This window comes from Protopterus annectens, chromosome 10.part0 (assembly GCF_019279795.1).
Source record: "Protopterus annectens isolate FY-2018-M chromosome 10.part0, PAN1.0, whole genome shotgun sequence".
NCBI lineage: Eukaryota > Metazoa > Chordata > Ceratodontiformes > Protopteridae > Protopterus > Protopterus annectens.
In genome coordinates, this window is record NC_056744.1 from 769844720 (window position 1) to 769871317 (window position 26598).

The window sequence follows — 26598 nt, forward strand, 5'->3', positions numbered from 1 at the left end:
GATAGGGGCACAGGGTGGTGTTGGCAGGGGCGATGTGGAAACCTTTTTCCTAGGGCGTCAGTTGACCAAAGACCTGTCCTGACAAGACAACTAGCTTATTATTTCCCCCCCTTACACTATCTCAGTACTATATTAGGTCCATGATTCCAAAGGTTCTCTGCTTCCCACACCTTTAATTTCATATGTTACAACAGTACAATTATCTGCATCCGTCCTTCATAACCTCCCTATTATCCTTTATCTCTGAAATGTATTTAACCCAGCTACAACAAAAACGCTGGCCCAAAAGGTCATCACTACTCTTTCTGCCTGCATTGCCCCTTTCTACCCTCTATCAACAACCCTATCCCCGCCTTTCTACTTTCCATCCTGCTGGCTCTTATATCCTATGCAGGATATAACCCATATACCTTAGGCTACTGCAGCAGTGATCTATTCAAACATCTACTGTTAAGGTAAGTTTACTTACAGAACACTTTCAGATGCTACTTGTTTTGCAGATGTGCAACAAATCCATCAGTAAAGGATCATAGGAGATTACTAGGATAATGGCTCTTTGACCCTTACAAGCCTAGCCAAGAGTTTATCCCCAGAAAAGAAACCACAATCAGCACCTGTCACCCCTGCCAATGAGGGACACAGGTGGAACACTTGGGAATAATTTGTGATTGCTCATCCACTCATCAAGGTTGCATTGAAGAGGGACAGCAACGTACTTTATTTGACATGTATGGGGAGTCTATTCCAGAGATGGGGCAGCCTCTGGGAGACAAACCTGTCTCTCCAGCAGGTTTTGTTAATGTCACATATTAGACTTAAGCTTTTCAATCGGGTACTAAGCGAGGAGTTAGACTTACAGATATGGAGCATCTCTAGTAGAGCAGGGTCTGAGATTGCCTTGTAGAGGAGACCAGGTCACCTCGGAGCAATCTGTACGATACAGAGTAGAGTGATAGTGATTTCAGCCTGTCCACATAGGAAAGGTGTTGCAGGCCATGGATTCTCTTTGTGAGGTATTTATGTGGCCTTTCCAGTTGCTGCAGGTGTTTGGAGAGGTACATACAAAATGGGGTGTCGTACTCAATTATTGGCCTAATGAGGGAGGAGTACAGAGAGGTAATTACCTCCTTTTTTCTGGATACAATCCCTTTGCGTATGAGATGAACCAAGTAAAAGGCTTTTCTGACCACTGCTGCTACATGATGGTCAAATGTGAGATTGTTGTTAACTTGTGCGCTCAGATCTCTCACCACAGGTTGTGTTTAGGGGGCTGCCACTAATGTAGTAATCAGTATGGGCTGCGTTTTTGACGAATGGTATGCTAATATATTTTTATACATTTAACTTAAAGCCATGACTTTGGCACCAGTCATTTGTTGTTGTGAGACCCTCGAAGTATGTTAACATCATCTGGGGAGTCAATGACAGCACCCAACTTACAGTCGTCTGCAAACTTGGTCAGCCACAGACCTTTTGCCTTTGCCTGGACCTTTGAGAAGTAGATGACAAACATGCCTTGTTGGCTAGGTACAGACTGCCATGCAGCAGTCTGTAGAAGTCCGAGTAAATGGATAGGGCTTTGAGATAGTCTGCATAGGACTTGTTTACTCTCTGTGGTTTCTCAGGCTGTTGTAAGTGCCAGGTTGGGTACATGCTGAAGGATGCATTTTACTCAATGGTGGGTTTGATGACAGCACAGTACAGGATGTCATGCCCTTACTTAAAAGTTGTACAACACAGAGTGATTTTCTCACCACAGAAGACACGTGGTGGTCAAAGGTCAGGTTACTGTCAGCATGCGTGCCCAGATTCCTGACCACTAGTCTACTTTTAGGGGGTGTATTATCGATGTGGTAATTTCCAGAGGTGGCTGTCTTTCCAAAGGGTACTATTATGCACTTTGTCACACAGGGCTTTGAGACTGTCTGCACAGCAGTTGTTTACTGTCTGTGGTCTCTCAGGCTGTTGCAAGTGCCTGGTCGCTTACATGCTGAAGGGTGCATTGTACTCAATGACTGGTGTAATGAGAGCAGAGTACAGCAGAAAAATTACTTCCTTGGACCTGGAAGCCATGCCATTACAAGTTGTGCAACACAGGGTAATTTTCCCACCACAGTAGACATTTGCTGGTCAAAGGTCAGGTTACTGGCAATTGCCAACTGGATGTGACTGCAAAGCCAGGTGATACTGGAGCTTTTTAAATTAATTCAGATGCTGCATTAACTGTAGCAATACACTTTTTGTATGGTTCTAGCAAGGGACTTGGTACAGTTATAATGACAATGAAGTTTAATTTTACTTTTTTTAGTCTGTCAACCTTAGGTTGAGGCAGGCACCAGTGTGGGGAACTATTTAAGGTGTCAGATAACCTATACACAGCTCACACACATTTATTTACTTGGCAGTATCTCTGGACCATGCTGTGTGTTACACAAGCTAATGGTGATATAGTTACCATAACTACATCTCTCAAGCAAAGGTTCCAATAGAAGTAATAACTGCTATTACTTCTAAGCAATGCACCAAAAGCAAACATGAAATAAAATAGAATTGAATATAACTTGTCACTATCACATACCACAGGATAGCATTTATTAAAGAATAAAGTCCATGTTGAGGAAAGGACACTAAACGATTAATGCAGGCATGTAAAATAAATTATAACATTCCATTGGTTGAAGTTTGATCAGATGATTTCATTATTAGTTATTACATAACTCGGATAACAGTACTAATGTAACATTCAAGACTGCGGTTGAATGTGCTTTGCAATGATTTTTTTAATTGTTTACTAGTATATTAGTGTGGAGCAATTAATATGCCATCTGCAAGTTGTTTTACTGTCCGTAACTGGCAAACTTTCAACACTATTTTGCTGCATGGTACTTTCTCAGGCCATCACCTACTCTCAACTCTGCCACCCCATACACAGACATATCTATCTATCTATATATATATATCTTCATCCAGAGGCAGACACATAGATTAGGCTTCATTAGAAAGAGAGAATGATAAGATGGTTAACTGTGGCAGTTCCTAAGAAACAACATGGGTTCCTTTATTATCACTTCTATAATGACATCAGCCTTATAACTAAAAAAGGAACATTCATTATCTAAAGGTGTAGTTAATGTGGGGAGAATGAATACAATGGTTTAACTGTGAGAGGTGGCAACCCATGAAATTCAGCACCCTGAAAAAAGCATTTGCTTTGCATTTTCTTGAAATGACAGCTTAAAGTCAGGGATGCAGGAGAGCCAGATGCCATCCTTCCCATTTAAGTTTGTTATAAAATAGATATCACCAGTAAGGTCCAACAGACCAACACATATGGCCATAGACCTGCTTAGAAATGTTTCAGTGCATATGAATGCATAGGCAATGATGTTTTAGCTGATTATAATAACCGCGAGAAACAACCACTGATTTTTAATGATAAAAAAGTCAGCAGTACTTTGCTTTGAACTATAAGTATGCATTTTTATTTAATATGTATTTATTTGAGAGGTTGTTGAGTAACAGTTGGTGCATACAGTCTACAAAAAAGGCAAATTACATATAATACTTTTCTAACAAAGGTCATTCCCTGTAAGATTAAAAAACATTGCACAGTTCAGGATGCTCAGCTTTATTAAATATCTGCACTAACAGGGCAGAACTGAACAAACATCAACCCAGTGTTTGTTTTCCCAGGTGAATAAAAACAATTCTGGGACCGTCACTAAAGGGCATAAATAATTAGAAGATAAGGAGGCAGGATGAGAAAATGGTGACATCACAGTGTGGGAGGGGCTACTGAAGTACAGTAAGCACAGGACACTCTGAAGAAAAAACTACTAAAATACGGCTATAAGAAGGAAAAAAGGAAGTAAAAACTAGGTGTCTTGCTTATGAAGTATGCTATCTATTGGGATTTAAAAAAATGTTTTTCAGACACACCCAACTTTGATATGCTCTCTCTAAGAAAAAAAGTTACCTCAGACTTTCTGAACACTAGTCTGCACTCACTGCAGCAGTTCTCCTTGAATACGTGAACAGGATGTTGAACAACTCTGCAGTTTGGCGCTAGTCTGAAAACATCTGTTTCACCATCTACTAAATCCTTGCTGTGACCAGACACACGTTCACTCAACTATAGTGGAGATGCAATTGCAGGAGCAATTATGGATCGTCCTATAGATCACCTGACTGCACCCTCCAATTGCATCTCCGATGCATCTTTCACATAAAAAAAAAAAAAAAAAAAAAAAAGTTGACATGGCAAAGTACGATTTTGGTAGTAGATTTTCCAGTTTTAACAAAAGCACAGTGCAGTGCGTTTCTTTTTTTTTTAAACTCACACAGCAGCTTTAAAAAGGGGGTGGCGCACGCTCCTGCGCCCATGCCTAAATCCACCACTGGTACCTGCAATACCCATGGCTGCAGGGAGGCCCCCGTTATACATCCTTGACTGTGTGGGGGCCCCACAAAAGCTGCTGCTGGTTAGGGAAAAATGAGGAAGAAAAAACATATTCATTTCCTAATTATGTTATTTAATCTGGACAGGCCTGTGATATGAATGACTCTGTTAGGGTACAGCTGATAATGAACAAGAGCAAGGTAAGGACTGGAGAGATCAGTGGGCCAAAGTGACTGATCACAGTGCAAACCTTGGATTTTAAGAAGAACTGATGCTTCTGATCTTCAGGGATTGTGTTCTCTTTTAGGGAGTTTTATAAATACTGGCAGAACACCAGATACTATAAGTAATAGTATAATAAATGCTTAAAAATGAGGAATACATTTTAAATATTACTCTAATTCAGTTAAGAACACCCTTTGCATCAACATCCATTTTTTGGACAATAAGTATAAAATTCTGATGCCTGGATTTATTGACTGTCTGTAATCCTGAATGATTTACCAGCAAATCAAACTTTTTAATGAAGGATAGAGCAAAATTACGAGCAAAATCAGGGAAGGTATATGAAATCAGCGATAGTTATAGGTATGCATTATTCCCCAATGAGGTCAATAAAAGTGAATTACCCTTGCTGATGTTTGATGACTGCTAAACAGCAGTCACTGATCTGGTGGGGCAGTATCAGAGTTGCACAACGTATTGCTGTTTGCTGAAATAAGTACAAAACTAGTATTGCTATGGCTTATGCTTGTGTGTGTGTGTAAAATATCACTAGTTTTTATCTGGGCACACACACATTATTCTTCTTGGCATCAGTAAAAACTGCAGCTAACAAGTAGTTATATTTCAAAAGTAATGTATAAAATGTATCACAGAACATTCAAACATTTAGATCTTCCAGGAGACTGATGGCCCCCACTCCCCAGACTGTTAAATAGATACAGGGGGCTCTCATCCTTACCTGTATGGAGGCCTCACAAAAGCTTTTGCTGGTTGGGGAAAAATGAGTAGTAAAAAAATGCATTCATTTTCTGATCATGCTCTATAACCAGAACAGGGCTGTGAGACCACCCTGTTACGATAAAGCTGATAATGACGTTTGCTGTCAACTGCACCCATTCTAAAAAACAGTCCTACTCAGATGTTTCTGTACAGATAGCTGCAGCAGGTTGTGTGTGTGTGTGTGTGTGGGGGGGGGGGGGGGGCAGAGGATTGTCTGGTTACTTCTTAAATTTTCATTGCAGTCAAACCTTAGAGGTGTGCAAAGGAGGTCATTATAGATTGGCTTGTGTTTGGTCTGAGGATAGTGTAGTCATTGTTTCTTTCATTTTGTTCACAAAACTCAGAGGTGTACAAGGAAGGTTACTATAATTTGTGTAAGGGCAGTGTACTGTCTAGGAGTAACAAAGTAGAAATTATTTTTTTAGCTTTCCTCACAATCACACATCAGGCACATATACAGGTGTCTGTCTTTGGAGGTTAGGGCGAGGACTGAGGAGGCATGCTATGTATATGTATGACTGTAATCACTTGAAATACATGACTGTGGCCATCTGAACCTCTGTTTTCATCCCAATCTAACACCAGAGGGATGCATAGGAAAAGACTTTTTTTTTTTTTTTTGGGGGGGGGGGGGGCAGGGAGGCAGGTGATATTCCTACATAGGACCTTTGTATCTTCACAACAATTGGCTTGTTAGTTTATTGTCAGCTACTACTTTGTCAGTTTTGAACATTACACCTTGGGCACAACTTATGTCCTCCTTGACAGAAAAAGAAAAAACAAAAAAAAAAAAAACAAAATTCTTTTCTTACTCGTGATTTTTGTTTAGACCACCAGTGGGTTAAAAGGTTGGGAAATGCTCTAATATGCATCCCAGAGCATCTCTGTTCAAGCCATCATTGGATGAAAAGGTTGTGAAAAAGAAAAAAAATTAAAATACTCTTCAGAGCACAGTTATGGCTTCTAGAAAAATCCAAACAGCAAGGCAAAATGTGAGAAAATGAAGAAAAAAATAATGCACATGGTAAGGGAAATCCAAGACGAGGAAAAAACAGAGGAGGACTAGACAGTGTGTGTGTTGGGGGAGGGGGGGGGGGTGCTGAAAAGTACAGTTGTGTACACCTACCATAAATGTAGATGTTAGAGTGTCTTCACTGTTGCAGTCATGACTGTAGGGTTCTCCCCTGCCGGCAGGCAGCCCTCGGTCGGCCAGAATCCCAATGTCTGGGTCTGGCGTTGGCTGTTCAACCATGCTCCCTGATGTCAGAGTGCCCGGAGTACAAAGCTGACAGCCGACGCCATCTTCTCCAGTTTTTCTTGCCCCAGATGGCAGGAGTCCCAAAATGAGAAAGGTCCCATATCCTTTGCAAATATACCTCAGAAGAATGGTGAAAAAAGGAACTACACAAAAGTAAAAATAAGAGGGGACAGGAGGGAGGGAAACCCAGACTGCAACAATGAAGACACTCGAACTTCTACATTTATGGTAGGTGTACACAACTGTACTATGTTCATCGTGTTTCACTGTTGTAGTCATGACTGTAGGGTAGAATCCCAAAGCTGAAAGAAAGGGATGTGGTCATAAAGAAGAAGGGGCGGCTAAAAGGCCCTGCAAGACTGCAGAGGCAAAGCCTGCCCTAGACTTAGAGTAGAGAGGTAGATTGTAGTGCTTAGAAAAAGTATGCACTGAACTCCAAGTTGCAGCTTCCAAAATGTCTTTGGTAGGAACTCCCCTGAGGAAGGCCGCAGAAGTGGCAGCAGCTCTGGTGGAATGAGTCTGTATACTCCCTGGGATTTGCTTTCCATGGTGTGAATAACAAAACCTGATTCCATGAGCAATCCATTTAGAAATGGTCTGTTTTGAAATGGCTTTACCTTGGGAACTTGAAGCATAAGAAACAAACAATTGTTCTGATTTTCTGATGTCCTTGGTTCTGTCCAGGTAAAAACGTAGTTGTCTGTGTACATCCAAGGAATGCAAGATCCTTTCCCCTTTATTTTGAGGATTGGGGAAAAAAGTTGGCAAGTGGATAGTTTGATTTAAAGCCACTTTGGAAACCACCTTAGGCATGAAGGTAGGATTAGTCCTCAAAGACACCCTGTCTTGATGAAAAATAATATAAGGTTCCACAGCCATAAGGGCTTGTAACTCTTAAACTCTCCTGGCAAAGATTAGGGCTAACAGGATAGCTGTCTTCCAAGATAAAAACTTGATGTCAGAAGAGGCAGCAGGCTCAAAAGGAGGCAAGGTTAGTTTTTCCAAAACATAGTTGAGATCCCAAGCAGGAATGGGAGGAGATCTAGGAGGTCTTAAGTTCTTAGCTCCTCTGAGAAACTGTCTCATGAGCTGGTGGGAAAAGATTGGAGGGTCTGTATTATAATGAGCAGAAATAGCAGAGGCATGTATCTTAATGGAAGAGAAAGAGAGACCCTTGTGTAAGAGATCTGTCAAGTAAAGTAAAATTAAAGGAATGTTCGGAAGAAGAGGAGCAGAATCCTAAGCCTGCATCCAGGAACAAAATCTTTTCCATTTTCCTGCATAAGATTTTCTAGTGCTAGGACGTCTGGCTTCTAAAATGACATCCATAACCTGCTTGGGTAGGAAAGAAGAAATCAAAGGCCCTGGATTAACCAGGCCGCCAGGCTGAGAATTCTGACATGAGAGTGTAGAACCTGACCCTGATGTTGGGACAGAAGGTTCGGAGACTGAGGTAAAACCCAAGGGGGCTCCAGACACAGGTTTTTTAGAGTTGGGTACCAAAACTGTCGAGGCCAATTTGGGGCCAGCAAGATTATCATCTTGGGCTTGTCCTGTTTTATCTTTAATAATACCCGTGGAAGAAGAGGAAGAGGTGGAAAAGCATATCCCGAGAGGTTCCTCCAACTGAATGATAGGGCATCCACTTTCCAAGCTTCTTTGTGGAAAGTCCTGGTGCAAAAATTCTGTAGTTGATGATTGAGATGGGATGCAAAGAGGTCTATGTGAGGACATCCCCAGACTGCTGTTATCATCCTGAATATTTTGGTGTCCAGCATCCACTCGTGTGGATCCGAAAGGTTTCTGCTCAGACTGTCTGTCAGGAAGTTTTGCTTCCCTGGTGGAAACTGAGCTTGAAGGTCCAGATTGCAAGCTAGAGCTGTGTTCCATAGATCCATGGCTAGTCTGCAAAGGGGGTAGGAATGAGATCCCCCTTGCTTGTTTATGTACCACATAACTGTGGTGTTGTCTGTCCGTATTAGTAGTTGTCCTGGTTGTAGAAGATTCCTGAAGGACATTAGAGCTTTCTGAACGGCTAACATTTCCTTTAAATTGATATGTAGGTGCTTCTGATCCTTTGTCCAAAGGCCCTGCAGACAGTTGCCCTGAAAATGGGCTCCCCAAGCATAATCCGAGGCGTCCGTGGTTAGAATCTGAGTGGCAGGAGGCAGACAGAAGGGTTTCCCTTTGTTTAGAGCACATGCCCTGGACCACCAAAGAAATTCCTTTTGAAGGCAAGGAAGGACGTAGATCAGTATGTCTAACCTGTGGCAATGCTGAGACCATACACTTTTTAGGTACCACTGTATTTTCCTCATGTGTAGTCTTGCATATGGTACGAGAAGGATGCAGGAGGCTATGTAGCCCAAAGCCTGCAGGAATCTCCTTGCAGATAGCTGAGTTAAAGTTGACAAGGTTTTGAAAGTTGAAGCCAGCTGTAATTGTTTTTCGCATGTCAGAAATGCCATCTGGGTTGTGGTGTTTAGAAGAGCACCCAGAAAAGTTAACTGTTGTGATGGTGTCAAATTTGACCTTTTTATGTTTACAGAGAATCCCAGGAACTTGAGGAGGTTCTGTACAAATTCTAGATGCTGGAGTAAGACATCCTTGCTGTCTGCCTGAATTAGACAATCGTCCAGATAAGGGTAAATTTGAATTCCCTTGAGTCTACAGTAAGCTACTACTGGGGCCAGGCATTTGGTGAAGACCCTGGGCGCAGTAGACAATCCAAAGGGCAGCGCAGAGAATTGAAAGTGCCTCGATCCGGCCTTGAACCTGAGGTATTTTCTGCGTTCCTGCCTGATGGGAATGTGTAAATATGCCTCCTTTAAATCCAAAGTTACCATCCATGCATCTTTGGACAGCATTAGAAGTAACTGCTGTAGAGTAAGCATCTTGAATTTTGGAATCTAGAAAGGTGTTCAAGACTGACAGATCCAGAATGGGTCTCCATGAGTTTTGCTTCCTGGGGACTAGAAAGAGCCTTGAGTAAAAACATTGCCCCATCTTTGAAAGTGGAACCAGTTCTATGGCTTTCATAGCCAAAAGAGCTTCCACCTGGTTTAAGGCCTCTGTCCATTGATGTTTTGGAAGGTCTGACCATCCGCATGGCCTTGGCAAGGTATGAAAATGGAATTTGTAACCTCTTAAAACCACATCCAGAACCCACTTGTCTTGGGTTATACGAGTCCAATTTTGATAAAAAAGAGAGAGTTTTCCTCTGAGAGGGGCTTCCAGGCAAGAAGTTCCTGCAGCCCAACAGAGGGAGTCATTGAGTTTGTTTCCTATGAGTTTGTGACCTGTCCTCTCCTCCCCTAGGGGTGGAAGCAGTCCACTGTCTTGGTCTATAAGAAGCTTGTGTTTGAGGCCTTCCTCTGGAGCGTCTATATCTACCCCTCTGAGGCCTGTCTGAAGTGGGAAAGGACCAATTTTTAGAAGGCCGATTCCTGCTAAATCTTGGTGGCTGTACTTGTAAGAAATCTTTAACTGTTTGCATGGATTTCGCCTTATCCTCCATCTTTTTAATCACCTCTTCAGCTTTTGATCCAAACAAAACATTATGCTGAACAGGAGCATCCAATAATTTAGCTTTTACTTGTTCGGGCAAATTTTGTTCCTTTAGCCATGCATGCCTTCTAATGACTGTGCCGGAAGCAGCAGCCCTACAAGAAGCCTCCAAGGCATCAAATCCACAGTGTAAACCATGCTTCCCAACTTGTTCAGTGGCATGCAATAAGTCATGTAATTCCTTATCATCTGCACAGGCAGAAATGGGAGTAAGCTTTTGTTTTAAAACAGACAAGAGAAATTGCTGGTATTTCAGCATATGAAACTGACAGTTTAAAGCCCTAATGGACAAAGTAGCAGAAGTGTACACTTTTTTGCCCCATCTTTCTAAGGATCTAGAATCCTTTTCAGTGGGAATGGAATTTTGGCAGAAGCGGCCTTAACTCCCTTAGGACCCTGAGAAATGGTTTCAGGGTCAGCAGAAGGGTTCTTGTATAAAAACTGGTGGGAATCAGGAACCCTGTAATATCTATCAGGCTTAACAGGAGCAGGAGGAAAAGAGTCAGGGGTTAAGTTAGCCTCCGAAAAAGCATCATCCACAATATCCAAAACAGGAGGAATAGCCAGGGGTCTATGTTGGGGAAGAAGAAGAAAATCCCTTAGTCTTTTCTTAGATTCCGAATACTCCTGTCCTTCCCAGTGGAAATGTTCCCTCATTTCATGCAAAGTTTCCCCAAAAGAGAAATCCTCAGGGGGAGAAGCTGAAGGAATGGATTCCTCAGCATCAGAATCCTCATAAGGAGGGAAAGAATATTCCTGGTCAGAAGAAGAAACTGAAGAAACACAAGCCTGATCAGAGGAATCATAATAAACATCCTGCCTTGGCCTTTTATCCGGGGGGGGGGGGTGAACCCCTAATCATAGTAAGTAAATCCTCCGCCATCTTGAGTAACTGTTTCTGTGACTTGGGAGCCGGTTCAGAAGAGGCCTGTGTTGCAGTCTTTGATTTAGAAGGAGTCTTTGCCTTTGTCTTTGCCTTTATTAGAAGCCGAGTAGGCCTGAAAACCCCTTCAGAAGCCGGTACCTGCACAGCGGCTCCGGACCCATCCGAAGGAGCATTGTCCGAAGGTCCTGCAATAGAAATATTTAAAGGCCTGGTTGGCTACTCATGAGAGTCCGTTTCGGCCATCGGTTCTGAAATGGCCGACGACAGGGGCTGCAAAAGCGCCTCACTGACGACGGCCGAACCTGAAGCTGGCTCCGCTTGTGCACTATCATCAGATTTGGACCTCGGAGGCCTGTCTTTATCCTTGCGATGTTTGTGAACTCTGGTAGCCGGAACCGTATCTGACGACATTTTGTAGTTAAAGCGCCTACCGAAGTAATGAAAAGCAAAATCGTACCTTCGTTTAATTGTACGTTGATTGAATCTAGCACAAAACCGACAACTAGCTACGTCGTGGTCAGGGCCTAAGCAAGGAATACAGTAAGAATGAAAATCCTTATGAGGTATTTGCTTCCCAATGAAATACAATTATTAACTTTTTCTGACATCGGACTGGAGCAAGAAAAAGTTTGCCCAACGGGGTACTTAGCTTTGAGTGGAGAAGAAAGTCTTCGGACTGAAGTTTATCAGAAAAAATCGTCAGGAGTCAGCCGACCGGCACTTACGAACTGCTATCACCGCACGGCAAGAAAGACTGGAGAAGATGGCGTCGGCTGTCAGCTTTGTACTCCTGGCGCTCTGACGTCAGGGAGCATGGTTGAACAGCCGACGCCGGACCCAGACTTTGGGATTCTGGCCGACCGAGGGCTGCCTGCCGGCAGGGGAGAACCCTACAGTCATGACTGCAACAGTGAAACACGATGAACATCAGCAAGAAGTGCCTAGGGCACCATTTCACCTAACCAGGAAACAAACACAAAACAAGATAAAAACAAACAGTTCAAGTGTAGACAGCAGGTCCACACCAAAATAAAATTCTTCCTTTTATTCACCAGTAGATTAAGTGCTTTTGTCAGCTTGTAGCTAAAGACTTCATCAGAATCTACTCAAGCATTCAGAAAGGTAACTTAAATAGTTACATAACACACCACCTGACCAATTAATAGTTACTTAAAAAGACATACTTTAAAACACAATGCAATTCTTCAATGAACCCCCCCTTTTTATAAGAATGTTCACAGTTGAATCTAAACCAAATAAGACCTAAGCTTTAAAACACAACTTATACTACAATAATCATTTAACCCTGGGCAAATGTGTGCTTGTAACTTAATTTGCCACAGTAATTCTTTTAACTCTAGAATATCTTTCCATGGCCCACCCCGAGGGTTTTGGCATACCTGCTCTATTGCAAAAAATAAAAAACTGTGATCAGAAAAAACTGTTCTATATGTTTTGCCAGAGCATTATACCATTTCACCTAAGTCCAGACATGTAGACCTATACACAGAGCTGTTGTAATTTATCATTGCTGCAACTAAATGCCAGTAACTGAAAATGTCTCTTTGTGAGATGGGCCAACACAGTGTGGTGCACAGGCTTGTCATAATGCAAGAGTACTGTAGCTACAGGTCAGTTTGTACGTTCTACTCCTGCAAGTTAGCAGCATGAAGGTTGCTTAGGAGGGGTGGCAGTGACAGTGTGATATTTAGACTGGAAGTTCCTAGAGAGCCCCCAACTTGATATTTGCTGGAGGCCCCCAAAATGCTAACACTGGCCCTGGGAGCCATAGCTTTTTGAAGACTGGCTGGCTGTTGTATTCTGGGTAGGATACAACCCAAACAGTGAAAGGCTACTGCAGCAGTGAGAATGATAAACATGTTGGACTTCTGTCTATAACAGTTCTGACCAGTGTTCATCTACTGCTCCAGGTGAAGAAGGTTTGGACTGAGAATAGTTTTGAGTGAACATAGACAAATTGGGGTGAGTAGGAATGGAAAACCGCCCCTTCTAAAGACCTAGGGTTAAAGGTAAATGCCCTGCATGTGTCTACTTCAGAAACCTGAATGCTCACTTACCAAACTTCCAAAATGCAGAGACAAAAAGGCCGACGACTGCACAACACTGACATCCCGAAACAGCAATTCTTCACTCCAGGTAAGTAACCACTTGGCCATTCTGACAAAAAAGTAAAACTGAAGGAAAGCAAAACCACCCATGTGGGGTCTTCACCCCCCCCCCCAGCTCTCACCCCCCCCAACTAAATATACCAACTCTGAGATCGCATTACTGCGGGGGTAAGGGGCAAAGTTCAACAGGATGGCCAAGTGGTTACTTACCTGGAGTGGAGCATCAATGTCCTACTGTAGTCGGCCCGTTTTGGAAGTCGGGTAAGTGAGCATTCGGGTTTGTAAAGGGGACCCCCTGCATACATGTAAAGGAGTATTAAGTATGCATGCTGACATTACTGCATAGGTAGCATCTTAATGGTCATAAAAGGGCACAAAACATTTTAATGGATGGGATTTATTCATGAGACGGCTAGGGTGAAATTGCAGGGGAAAAAAAAGCAAACAATTTAAATGTATGACTAAATGGGAAATATAAAAAATGTACTAACCTTGTAAGCCGTGGAGTGAAGGGGCGATCCTCCTTTGAAGAATGTAAAGAAGGTGGAAGTATGGTACATCTGGGCAAGCTCACCTCAGATTCACCATCAGATGATACTGGCGTGCACAAAGAAATTTTGAATGGTATGTCACCCAGCTGTCGCTTCTGTAAACAGAGAAGTTACAATAATATATTTATTCACAATGCAGAACTTCAAAATCACTGCAGAACTGCACATTTTCCAATTTATTTCTTTACAATTCGTTAACTAGGTAAGTAAACTGGTCTACTGACCCTTTTCAGTCACAGCCTGAGTGATAATTAATAGAAGTGCAAGTGAGCACAATAGAGAAAAGTCAAAGATAACAGAGATTAGTAGATAAATTATGAGATACAATAAAGAGCATTCACAATGGAAACAACATTACAAATGGTATGGATAGTTTTAAATGCAAAAGTAGTAAATAAAAATTAAGTAAAACTTATACACATAGCATGCATTACATACAAAAGAAAAGGCATACTGTGTATCATTTTCTATAAGCATAACACAGAAGAACTTGACAGAAATATAGTGCCATTTCACCTTTATGATCTAGAAACCTGGGCAATTTGGACAATGTCTTTCTATAGGCTGTATAAAAAAGCAGCTATATTTTGCTTCATTGTGCAAGTATTCCCTTAGTGAGGTTTAAAGGATTCCAAACTATTTTTTGTTCCCCTTCATTTGAGAGCTCAGAATAGAAGGACATGGACTGGAAAGAGCTGTTTCACCAAATCCATTTTTGAATTTGGGTCTGGTGAAAATGAGTGTGTTACCTTGGCTACTTCTGTACAGTAGTTTATTTCCCAGATGGGAAGCAATCTTAAAAACAGGGTAAAAAAAAAAAAAACATTGTGAAGAATTTTGTAAATAAGAGTAGCTTGGAGGTATATTGCTCTGTTGGTAATGGAAAGCCAGTTAACCCGGAGTAATAGATCACAATGGTGTTTGTTTATGTCTGGTACAAGAGCAGGACAGAATATTTTACTTCCAGTGATTCATAGTTTATGAGTGTTTTGACTGAGTGCAAGCATAGAAGAGACAGACCACACTTGCGTTGGTAGAACATTTTTGGTTAAGACTGTGCTTGTATTGGGGAATAGCAGCTTGGCGATCTGATAGCATTACTTTAGTTGATTAAGAACCTTAATGGTGACTGTTTTTGTATAAAGGAAGAAGTTGAATGATGGATCTAGATGAACCTTGGGTACTTCTGTGGAGTAACATTAGGAATGTAGTTCTCATCATCTTTAAGAAGAGTAGGGAGAGTAGCTAATTTCTATGGAGCAGAAAGAGCATTACATTTTTTAAGCATTAACAGTTTGTTGTGAAAGCCAAATGATTAGTCGACGAGAGCTTGACTGATGATTGGGTTGAAAAGATTGGACTTTTTTTTTCTTGGACTCTTACAAGAATGTTTTAAGTCCAAAGTGATGCAATTTAAAATAATGGAGAAAAGTAGGGGTCCAAGGATAGATACTTGTGGTACTCTGGTGTTTAGGTTTTCAATGTTGGATAAAGTGTTATGCAACTATACTTGGAATGTCCCATCTTTCAGGAAGTTATGCAACCATTCAACTGCATTTTCTCCAAAATTTAATTTGACCGCTTTTTGAAGTAGAACAGAATGGTTCACTGTCTCAAATGCTCAAGTAAGGTCTATGAAAGCTCCTGTAATGATGAGCCCATAGCTTACATTGTTATACAGAATGTTTGTAACAGTAGCTACTGTTGTCATGACACTAAACATGTTTTTCAAACAATGCTGTTGACCATAAATGAGAATGTAGTTGTTAATACGAATTAAGTGTTGCTAAATACAGGAGTTTTTCAAAGATTTTTGTTTCGAGACATACATGAGAAATGGGTCTGATATATTTGAGTGAACAAGACTGAGATGTTTGGTAAAGGAATAATGAAAGAATGTTTAAAAAATGTGCAGTAAATTCCCCGTAGTGAGTGACAAAATAAATGTGTGCAAGTGGTTTAGCAATTTGTTCAGCTTAGAGTTTCATGAACTTGGGGTGCAGTTTTCGAAATGCAGTACTTGATGGCTAAGGACTCATCTTTTTTTTACTAAATTTTTTTTATTATTTCAAATAAGATGTCTTAAGAAACATTTCATGAAATTAAGATAAATAACATTTACAATTCTAAAACATTACTAACTTCAAACCATTATATAACTATTTACATTGGTGTCTATGCACATAACATTGAAATTCTATATTATATAAAGTTAGAAACATAAGATTATATATCTTCTTCAATCTTTTCGAGTATTTCCAGTACTTTCATCCAAGAGTAATAGTAAGAAGTAGATCTTTTAGTTCTGTTCTTCACTGTTAATATTTCCATGTGAGCAACTGTTGTTAAATTCTCAGATTCCTTGAATGTAGGAGAAGCCTCATTTTTCCAGTGTATAGTTATGATTTTACGTGAAATTGCCAATAGTGACCATAGGATTTTAGTGTCTTTTTTTGGTACACAGTTTGGAATAGGAGAGTTGAATAACATTAAAGAATTTGTTAATTGAAAATTATCATTATAAACAGTCTGAAAAAATAGTTAATGGATTTCCAGTACATACTGAGACATATACATTCATAAAAAACAAGCTGCCAATCTGCTTTTATCTTGGTATGGCATCTCCAACATTGATCTTCAATAGAATACATTTTGGCTAACCTTATGTGGTGTATAGAAACTTCTGTGTAGATATCTTCAAGTGAATAATTGCCAGTATTTTGATAATGTAGAAAATTTGGAAGATTTTAGAATATTACTTTTTTCTTCTTCAATTGGAGGATGGTTGTTTATTAAAGTATAATAATCCCAGTATGATTTTTCATGATAGTTTTTGTTTTTAACAATTTTATAGATATTAGACAAATAACCTGTACCCTGATAAGGCTGTTTTGTGATAAGAATAAGGTATTCAATGAGTTTTGGAGCTTCATGTCTAACTGAAGGTTGCATTTGTTCTATTTTATTTATAAGAAAATGCCTTCGATTTTGTAAAAACAACCAATTGTCTTTATTTATATTATAATTATAAATTATCTGTTCATTAGTTTGAATTTTCCCTTTCTCTATAAGTTGATGCCAAAAGAGTAATGTTTCTTCTTTAAGTATATTTATTTTAGATATTTGGAATGTATCTAGAATATTTGGTGTAAAAGCTATAGGGAAAATAAGAAAAATCCAAGAATGAATCTTTGGTATTTTGTTTATATATGTTTTGAACACTGAAAGTGTAGAGCTTATATAGTTTGATGGCAATTTATTATTATTCCTTTTCCCTAAAAAATAATCTTTTAACATCCATATAAGGGGTGATGGTATTACTGTTAAGTTGTCTTGTATGTGATTATAATTGATTTCTATGTAAATCTGCTCATGGACTTGTTTCCATATAGGTGTATATGAATTATTTAACCATAGTGTTGTGTTTTTCATAACAGATGAGGTAATTTATAAATCAATATCCGGTAAATGAATTCCACTGTTTTCCCAATCTGGTAAATGTTTAAGGCCATACGGGGTTTATTTGGAAACCATAGAAAATTTAAAATGAGTTTATTGTATCTTTGAATAATATATTTGGGAGGTGGCAATGAAAAAAATTTGTATTAAGTATAATATTTTGGGAAATATGATTATTTTAATAAGATATAATCTGTCTGCTGTTGAAAAGATATATTTATTCCAGTAACCAATTGTTTGTTCTATTTTGTCTAGTATTTTATTATGGTTAAATATTAGAGAATCTGTTAATTCATTGAGTAGATTTATTCCCAGATATAATAATTTACTTTCTGTTACTATAGATTTGGAAAATCTTTTGTTTATATTATTTTTTTTACAATTACAGGGCATAATTTTAGTTTTGTTTTCATTAAATTTTAAGCCTGAAATATTTTGAAATGTATTCATGGAGTTAAACAGAGCATTCAAAGACTCATTTGCATCTGAGAGAGTTAATAGTATGTCATCAGCAAAGAGTTGGATTTTAAGGTTTAACATTTTATTAATACAAATGCCCTTTATGTTATTGTTTGACCTGATTTGATTTGCAAAGGGTTCTATGAGTAATGCAAATAACAATGGTGATAAAGGGCAACCTTGTTTAGTTCCCTTTGTGATTGTTATAGGGCCTGATCTATGCGATCCTAGTTTAACATATGCAGTAGATTTTTCATATAGTATTTGGATAAGATTATTAAAATTAGAAGGAAAGTTATATTCTTTTAAAACTAGTGAAAGAAAGTTCCAGTTAACCAAATCAAAAGCTTTATTAACATCTAATGAGATTACATTTAAATCTAGGACTTTATGTTTGCTATAATCTATTAATGTTAGTATTCTTTTAATATTATCTGAATTATTTCTTCCTTTAATAAAACCTGTTTGATCTTTGTGAATTAAGAAAGGAAGAAAGTGTTTGATCCTATTCATGATATAGCCATAAACATCTTATAGTCTATATTGAGTAATGATATTGGCCTATATGAGGAACACTGCTTCTCATCTTTATCTGGTTTGATAATTGGGGATATCAATGAATATTTCCAAGAGGGTGGTATATTCAAATCTTTCTTGGCTATATCATATACTTTTAATAAGGATATGGCTTGACTGGGTATTAATTTATACATTTCTGGTAGCATATTGTCCGGGCCAGGTGCTTTATTTGTCTTGAGCTTTTTAATTTGTGATTTTAATTCTGTCATATTGATTGGTTTGCTTATAATGTCTATTTGTTCTTGTGTTAATTTAATATGAATATTATTTTCTAAGTATTTTTTTATATCCTTAGTAGGTGTATCTTGAGTGTTTATGGAATTATCAATGTTAAATTGGAGTCTGAATGCTTCTAAAATATCATTTAGTTCCGTAACTCTTTTGTTAGTATTAGGAATAAATATTTATTTTATTTGCTCAGATTTAATTATTTTTTTGTTCTATTAGTTAAGTGTCTCAGGTGTGTTGGATTAGTAGAGTATGAGTTTATTTTTATCTTTTCTAAGTTAATCATAATCTTATGATGTAACAATTCTGTATACTTCTTATTGATTTGTGTACGTTCTTGAACTTGAGTAGCATTACCCTTTTGTATTTCCAGTTTCAATTTATCTGCTTTGTTTTGTAAGTCTAGCATATCTTTTAAGGACTCTGTCTTGAAGTTCTTTTGTTTAACTGATAGCCAAAAGTGAAAAAGGGCCACATATTCTGCTAATGGATATGTCTATAAAGTACAACTGTGTAACCTGAAATTACCATAACAGTAGATGTTTGAATGATAATTGCTGCAATAGCCTTACCTATATAGGTTATATCCTGCCAAGGATGTAACAGCTGGCCAGCTACCAAAGCTTCAAAGCACCTTCCACATAACTAGATTGTCAACAGCCTGAACTCAGCTGACTAAAAGATAAGTTTGGGAGCAAAGCTCTTCAAAGTTTTCCTGCCAGCAGAGAGAGAGAGGGAAGCCAGGCACTGAAAGGGCAATGCTAGAAACAACAAATAACTCTATACACCCTGGCATAAAAAAATACCACAAAACAAGGGGAAATGGATGGAGGGAGAGGCTACTTTGACGGTGTTCATTCGAACATCAATTATTATGGTTAAGTTCAGCTTACACAACTGTACTATGATCTTCATATTGAATACAAAAAGAAAACTGGAAACACTCTAAAACAACAAATGTTTAATCCAAGTTCAAGTTTGCAAGTAAACACTTTCACCTTCAAGGCTTCTTCAGGCGAAATAAATACTAATTGATAGTCGCATGACTAATTACACCTTCTGATGCAGCATATTTAAATAAGGCTTTAAAGTAAAACTGTCATTAAGACCAGGTGGTACAAACGCTCTCACTCTTAAAATCCATCTCATCTCTTCATTTTCAGTTAAAAGTTTTATAATCCCACCCCGCAATGGTCTATAAATTACTTTTAAAATCATAAACTTAAAACTATGTTGATCACCTTTCTCTATAATGTGTTCACTAAGAGCATTTGTAACTACTCTATGCCTTATATCACTGAGATGACAGGCTATACGCTCTTTAAATTTCCTGTTTGTCATACCCACATAAAAAGCATCACAGATTTCACACAACTAAATATATTAAATTGCTTGTGTTGCAATTCCCATATGCATGTAAAATAAACTCTCTACCTGTCATGGGATGTGTAATGGATTTCTCTGTGAACATATACTTGCAGTAAACACAATTCCCACATTTAAATGTACATTGTTTCACATTTCCTACCTTAAAGAATTCCTTGGGTTGCTCCTTATAATAACATGACATCTGTTTCAAAGTGTTCTTCCTTTTGTACCAGAAAGCTGGTGGCTCCCCTACTATTTCCTTTAATGCTGGGATGTCCCTTAAAATTGACCAGTGTTGCCTAATATTTTTTACTGCTTCAGTGTTCCTGTTATAGGTAAGTATACACCTCGTTTTATTTACTTGTGGTCCTGCTCTAACTCTATCCTGACTCACACTACCAAAAAAGGGCTGAAGCCCTCTGCTTAGTCTTTGCTGTTGTATGCCCGTATTAGCAACACGGACTTTAGACTCTAAGTAACCCCTATTTAAAAAGTCAGAGACCATAACATCCAATTGTTTGGACATCCTGTCATGTACAGTATTTAGTCTAACTACTCGTTGCATCTGATTTTTTATTATGTTTCCAAACATAAATGGAGGATGCATGCTATTACGATGCAAGTAACTATTACACTTAACCTCCTTTATGTATAATTCTGTATATACTGTACCCTGCTCATCCTTCTTTAATTTTACATCAACTAACGTAATCTGTTCCTTAGATATATCATGTTTGAATCTTAGAAAAGTAGTAGCTCCATTAACATATAATATAAACAGTTCAAATTCATCTTGATTGCCTTCCCACACAACAAAAAGATCATTGACAAATCTTTTATAAAACTTAATACACTTCTTAAAAGGATTAGTCAAAGACGGTACATATGTCTCTTCCGACATGTACATGACAATATTCACATAGGTATTTGCAACTGCTGTTCCCATTGCTACTCCTCTTTCTTGATAATACAGACTAGTGTCAAAAATAAAAATATTTGATGTTAAAACCATTTTTAATAGGTCACACAATAGTCTGATCTTTTCAGTATCACAGTCTGAAAACCTCTCCAAGAATATTCTGACACATTCAACACCATGTATGTGAGGTATTGATGTAAACAATGAATCAACGTCCATTGTCACCATATGGGAACTAATAGGAAGTTGTCCACTTGACCATTCGTATAACTGCTTTAAAAAGGTGTTAATGTTTTTTTTTTAAAATAGTCTCGCTTTTCTCTAATACATGTCTTAAATTTTTCTCTAGAAACTTAGGGGTTCTGTAACCCACCCACGAGCAGACACAATCGGCCTCATAGGTGGGTAAATCTGATCCTTGTGCAGCTTAGGTATCCCACAAATAACAGGTATTTTTGGATTTTCTACAAACAAATAGTCAAACGTTCTATCATCAAGCTTACCACTATCATGGAAAACATTCAATACTTCCTTTAATTTGAGACATAAGCAGTTACTTTCACTCCTTGTAATGTTACTATATTCATCCCCTTGCAACATAAGCTTCATTTTTCCATATAAAAATCTTTACTCATTACAGCAATGCTTCCCCTTTATCTGCATTTTTTATTACAAGGTCTGAATTATTTATCAAAGAGTGAATAGCAGCATTCTCTTCCTTAGTTAAATTGTAAAATGTGGGTACATTATTCTTCATATATAAATTATATATGTCTTGTTCTACCATCTTTTCAAAAACTTGCAAGTGGACATTATTAAATGCCACAAAGGTACTACTTTGTCTTAAACCATTAACTACGTAATAACCAGCATCAGCATTAGGAAAACATGTTTTCAAACATAAATTACGTATAAAATATTTAACCTCAGTCAATGTTTCTGAAATGTCTGATACTGCGGATGGTACAAATGACAAGCCTTTGTTAAGCACAGATAGCTCTGCTTGTGTATGTACATGTGAGGATAAGTTAAATACCATATTTACTTGGTTGACTGGCTCCTCGTGAAGGGACGCCTGCTGGAATCCTCGTTCATCACTCTGCTCGCAAGACTCTGCATCTTCATTCTCGGATTCGGCATGGGCAGGGGTTGATTGAGGAGAAGCAGAAAATCCACTGGATCCAAGGTGTTTATGCGTACAGCATCCACTCATGCTGGTATATCTCGCTTCAGTCCTCCTCCCTGTGATGGTGTCTTTGTCGTCCACCCATCTGGTGAGTTAAACTCCTCCACATCCACAACGGCTTCTCCTGCAGCTATAAATGTTGACACAGAAGCCCTGACGTCAACCGGTCACTCATCTGTAGCAAGCCGGCCTGTTACACCACTCTGCAGACCAATCATGGTGTTAAGTATCCCTTCTTCTTCCTGCGTTAGTGCCACTTCTGGCATAATTTCCACTGTTAACCGACTTAACAGACGAGCTAGCAGGCAATTCTCCTCGTTCAGTTTGTTGTAGCAAGGGTGGTTCTTGCAACAGGGGCGGTTCTACATCGTTCAAATGCACATGCTGATTGGTCTCTACTCTTTCCTTCGGCCAAACAAAGACATTCCCCTTTTCAAAGTCTAGGAGATCTCTTTGTAGCTTTTTCTTCTTGTCAGCAGCCAATTTCTTCTCAAAAGCTGCTAGCCTGCCAAAAGATTCACTTAAAAGCATGCCATACTCAGTAAAATCACCACATGAAACTAAATTATTATAAAGATCTTCAGCCTTGGAGTGACATTCCTGTTCCATAGGCAAAAAATAAGCATTCATGAGTTCCATGTAGTTAAATGACCAGCTTAAGTTTATCAATTGCCATCTCCGTAATAAATCAGGGTATTTATCCCTGTAAGATGGCATTTTTAATATAGGGAGGCCCCTTGGCACGACCTTATACTTCAAGTAGGCTACAAACAAAAGCCGTTGCCATTGTAAATGTTTATAAGCCATCAAAGTATGCTCAAAGTCTCTCAACTTCAGTTTAAAAGTGGAAAGCAAATTCACATACACATTTTCATCTCCTGTGCTCTGTTCACACTCTATAGTCTCAACTTCTATTAGTGGGTTGTCAGAAATGTCTGCCAACTCTCCAAAAGTTTTAATAATCACAGATGTCATATTTAGTATCACAGTTCTCACTCTAAGAGAATTTCCACAGTATTTCTCAAGTGTCTGCCTCCACCCGAAACAAATAACAGTATCCAAAAAAAAACAGCTGTGAGGCAGTTAACTAGTTCTCAGTCACAAAATCAAATCCAAAAAGAAAAAGAGATGAGATGGATTTTAAGAATGAGAGTGTTTGTATCACCTGGTCTTAATGACAGTTTTACTTTAAAGCCTTATTTAAATATGCTGCACCAGAAGGTGTAATTAGAGTCATGTGACTTTTTAAATTGTATTTAAGTTATGTTGTTTAATTGATAGTATTTATTTTGCCTGAAGAAGCCTTGAAGGTGAAAGTGTTTACTTGCAAACTTGAAGTTGGATTAAACATTTGTTGTTTTAGAGTGTTTCCAGTTTTCTTTTTGTATTTGATTTTGTGACTAAGAACTGGTTAACTGCCTCACAGCTGTTTTTTTGGATACTACGGTCTTCATATTGATCACTACTGCAGTAGCCTTAGCCATTTCGGCAGATTACTATAGCTAACTATATTTGGGATGTGGAAGGAGGAAGGTCCAGGTGCCTCAGGAGAATAGACCAGACCTAGAGAGGGAATCAAGCTTTTAGTCCTTTGCAAAAGTATGCACTGAGGACCAAGTAGCAGTTTCTACAATACAATTCTTTCCCAAAAGCCACAGATGAAGCTAAGGCACTTGTAGAGTGAGCCTTAACCCTGCCTGGAATAGATTTGTTATGGTGAGTAAAACAAAAGTTAACAGCCTCAGACAACCGTTTGAAAATGGTCTGTTTTGACACATATTGTCTGTTCTTACCATCAGAAGAAATGAACAATTGATCCGGAGATCTGAAAGATTTAGTTCTGTGAAGATTGTACCCAAGTTGGCTGTGAAAATCCAAGGAATGGAGGGCCCTTTCTCCCTAATTTTTAAGTTCAGGAAAGAACACAGGGAGATGGATAGTTTGGCTTAAAGTAAACTCAGACCCACTTTAGACATAAAAGGATTAGTTCTGAAAGAAACCCTGTCTCTCTGAAAAAGGTTGACTCGCCATAAGAAGTTCCAGCTCAGATACCCTTCTAGGTCAGAGCAATCAGTAAAACTACTTTCCATGTTAAGAACCTCACATCAGTTAGACTAGCTGGTTCAAATGGAACAAGTGTTAGCTTCTTTAATACAAAATTAAGATCTCAAGGAGGGGCCACCAGTTTTCTAGGAAGCCTATTATGCAAAACTTTCACAAGAGACTGCATTGAATGAACAGGATCCATGGCAGACATGCTTAACTGGCCGATAAATGAACCTTGACAAAGGAATAAGAACTCACACAAATATTGTAAAACCACAGAACAAATAGCCCTGAATGGCTACAGTTATGTTGTTGGCATCAACTAGAAAAATCTTTTGCATTTGCTAATATATAATTTTCTAGTAGCAGGCTTTCTTGCCCCCCATTTGTACCTGCTACACATGTTCAGGAAATAAGTGCCTACAAGAAATTAAAACCCTATCATCCAGGCAGTTCGAGGAAGATGACCGATATTGTGGTGTATCAAACAACCCTGTTCTTGTGTGAGTAGCTCCAGTCTGTGAGGAAGCTTGTGGTAATTGCCCATGTCCATTTCCACAAGAAAGGAAACCAAAATTGCCTAGGCCAGAAGGGAATCAGGGAGTCACCACAATGATTTTGGGGGATTCCTTTTGAATCTTCCACAAAAAACCCTGGATATTAGTGTAAAGGGTGGAAAAGCATATAGGAACATTCTTGTTCAAAGCAAAGAAAAGGTAACTATCTTTCAGGCCTTCTTGCATAGAGTCCTGGAACAAAATCTTGCCAGTTGATTGTTCAAAGAGGTGAAAAGGTCTATTTAAGGAACATAACACAGATGGATCAAATGTTGGAAAACCTTCCGATCTAATTTCCATTAGTGAAGTTCTGCCCTGGCCCTGCTCAGTTTTTCTGCCACAAAGTTTTGTTCTGATGGATGTAGGATGTCTGTGAGATTATGCTTATCCCAAGCTAATATGGTGAGTCTGCAAAGGGGGGGGGGTGCAACCCGATTTCCCCTTGCTTGTTGATGTACTGCATGAATGCAGTATTGTCTGAAACCGCTTTAAAGAGGTTCTTGGTACCAAAGATAGTTCAGAGGGTTGAGTGCCTTAATTAAGGCAAGCATCTACTAGATATTTACATGATTGCATCTGTCCTTGGTGTCCCACACTTCTCCACTTTCATCCCTCCTAAAACTGCTCCACAAGCGAAATACAAAGCATCTGTGATGACTGACTGCTTTGGAGCAGGGAGGGAGAAGGGGAGACCCGGATTTAAGGGAATCTGTTGACTCCACCTAAAGATTTCTCTTCTAACATACCCCAGCACTGGGATTTGGGTGTTGATGCTGGGACCAAAGAGATTTCAGATATCACTGTATTCTCCTTATGAAGAGTTGTGTTAGGGACATCATGAGAAGCACAGATGCCATGAGACGGAAATCCCAAGATTTCCCTCACAGTGGCAGAAGTCTGAGTGGAAAACAGATCTAAATAAGGATCTAGTTTTTCCTGTGGAAGAAAAGCTCTTTGAACTGCAGTGTCTAGTTGACATTTCAGGAAAACAACCCTGTGTGATGTAGTCAAGACAGACTTCAGACTGTTCTTTTGAAATCCCAGATAGTGTGAAAGATCTCTGACCCAAGAGAGAGATTCCTGACACTTTACAAAAGACTCTGCAAAGATAAGTAGGTCTTCTAAATATGGAAAAATATGGATACCCTGTAGCCTGCAATGAGCTACAACTAGAGCTAGACATTTTGTGAACACTCTTGGTGCAGTGTATTGTCCAAAGGTTAAGTTATAGAAATTTTAATGACGATGTGATCCAGACATACAAAACCTTAGGAATGTCTGAAATCTGGATGAATGGGGATGTGATGATAAGGATAAGTCTTGTGTTACCAGGAACCTTAAAACAGGAAGAAATAGCAGGTTGTGAAGTAACATCATTTTTTAATATGGCACTACCACAAACAGGTTTGGGAAGGAAACCTCCAGAAACTGGTCTCCAAGCATTTTCTTTCTTTGGCATTAGGAACATCCTTGAATAACCCTTCCCCACATGGGAAAGAGAAACTGGTTCTATTAGTCCTTGTGACAGCATGTAATGAAAAACAAGTAGAAACAAGAGTGATCTGGAGGATGAAAAATGATCCACTAGAAAGAAGGAATTTCCTCTCACTGCTATCTGTAAACCTTCATGAATGAAATTCAGAACCCATTTATCTGAAGCAATCTTTTGCCAAACAGAAAAATGGAGATTAAGACATTCTGGAAGAAAAAGGAGGGCCAGGGTGGGAGGGGGATCACAAGGTCTCTTGAACAGTCATTCAAACTAGGACTTTCCTTAGTTTTGGGTGGTTTGAGGCTTCCATTGGAACACCCATGTCAATTCTTCTTAAATGTCCGTTTACATGAATTCTGTTGTGACTGTTTATGTTTTTTGCTAAAACTGGATAAGGAGAATGAAAATCCCTTGGACAATTTGGAAATGCAGGGCTGAAAAATCGAGTGATTCCTTGATCAGCTTACCCCTTCATCACTCTCTTTGGTCACCTCTGCAGCAGATGGGCCA

General features: G+C 39.0%; 1 protein-coding gene across 1 annotated transcript in view; it reads right to left on the minus strand.

The window, feature by feature from the left end:
• The window catches only part of LOC122813330, a 1602747-nt gene that overhangs the window by 1240762 nt on the left and 335387 nt on the right, over nt 1–26598 (minus strand). Inside the window, exon 3 of the mRNA XM_044085591.1 lies at nt 13736–13890. Coding sequence (XP_043941526.1) covers nt 13736–13890 — 155 coding nt within the window. The remainder of the gene's footprint in view (nt 1–13735; nt 13891–26598) is intronic.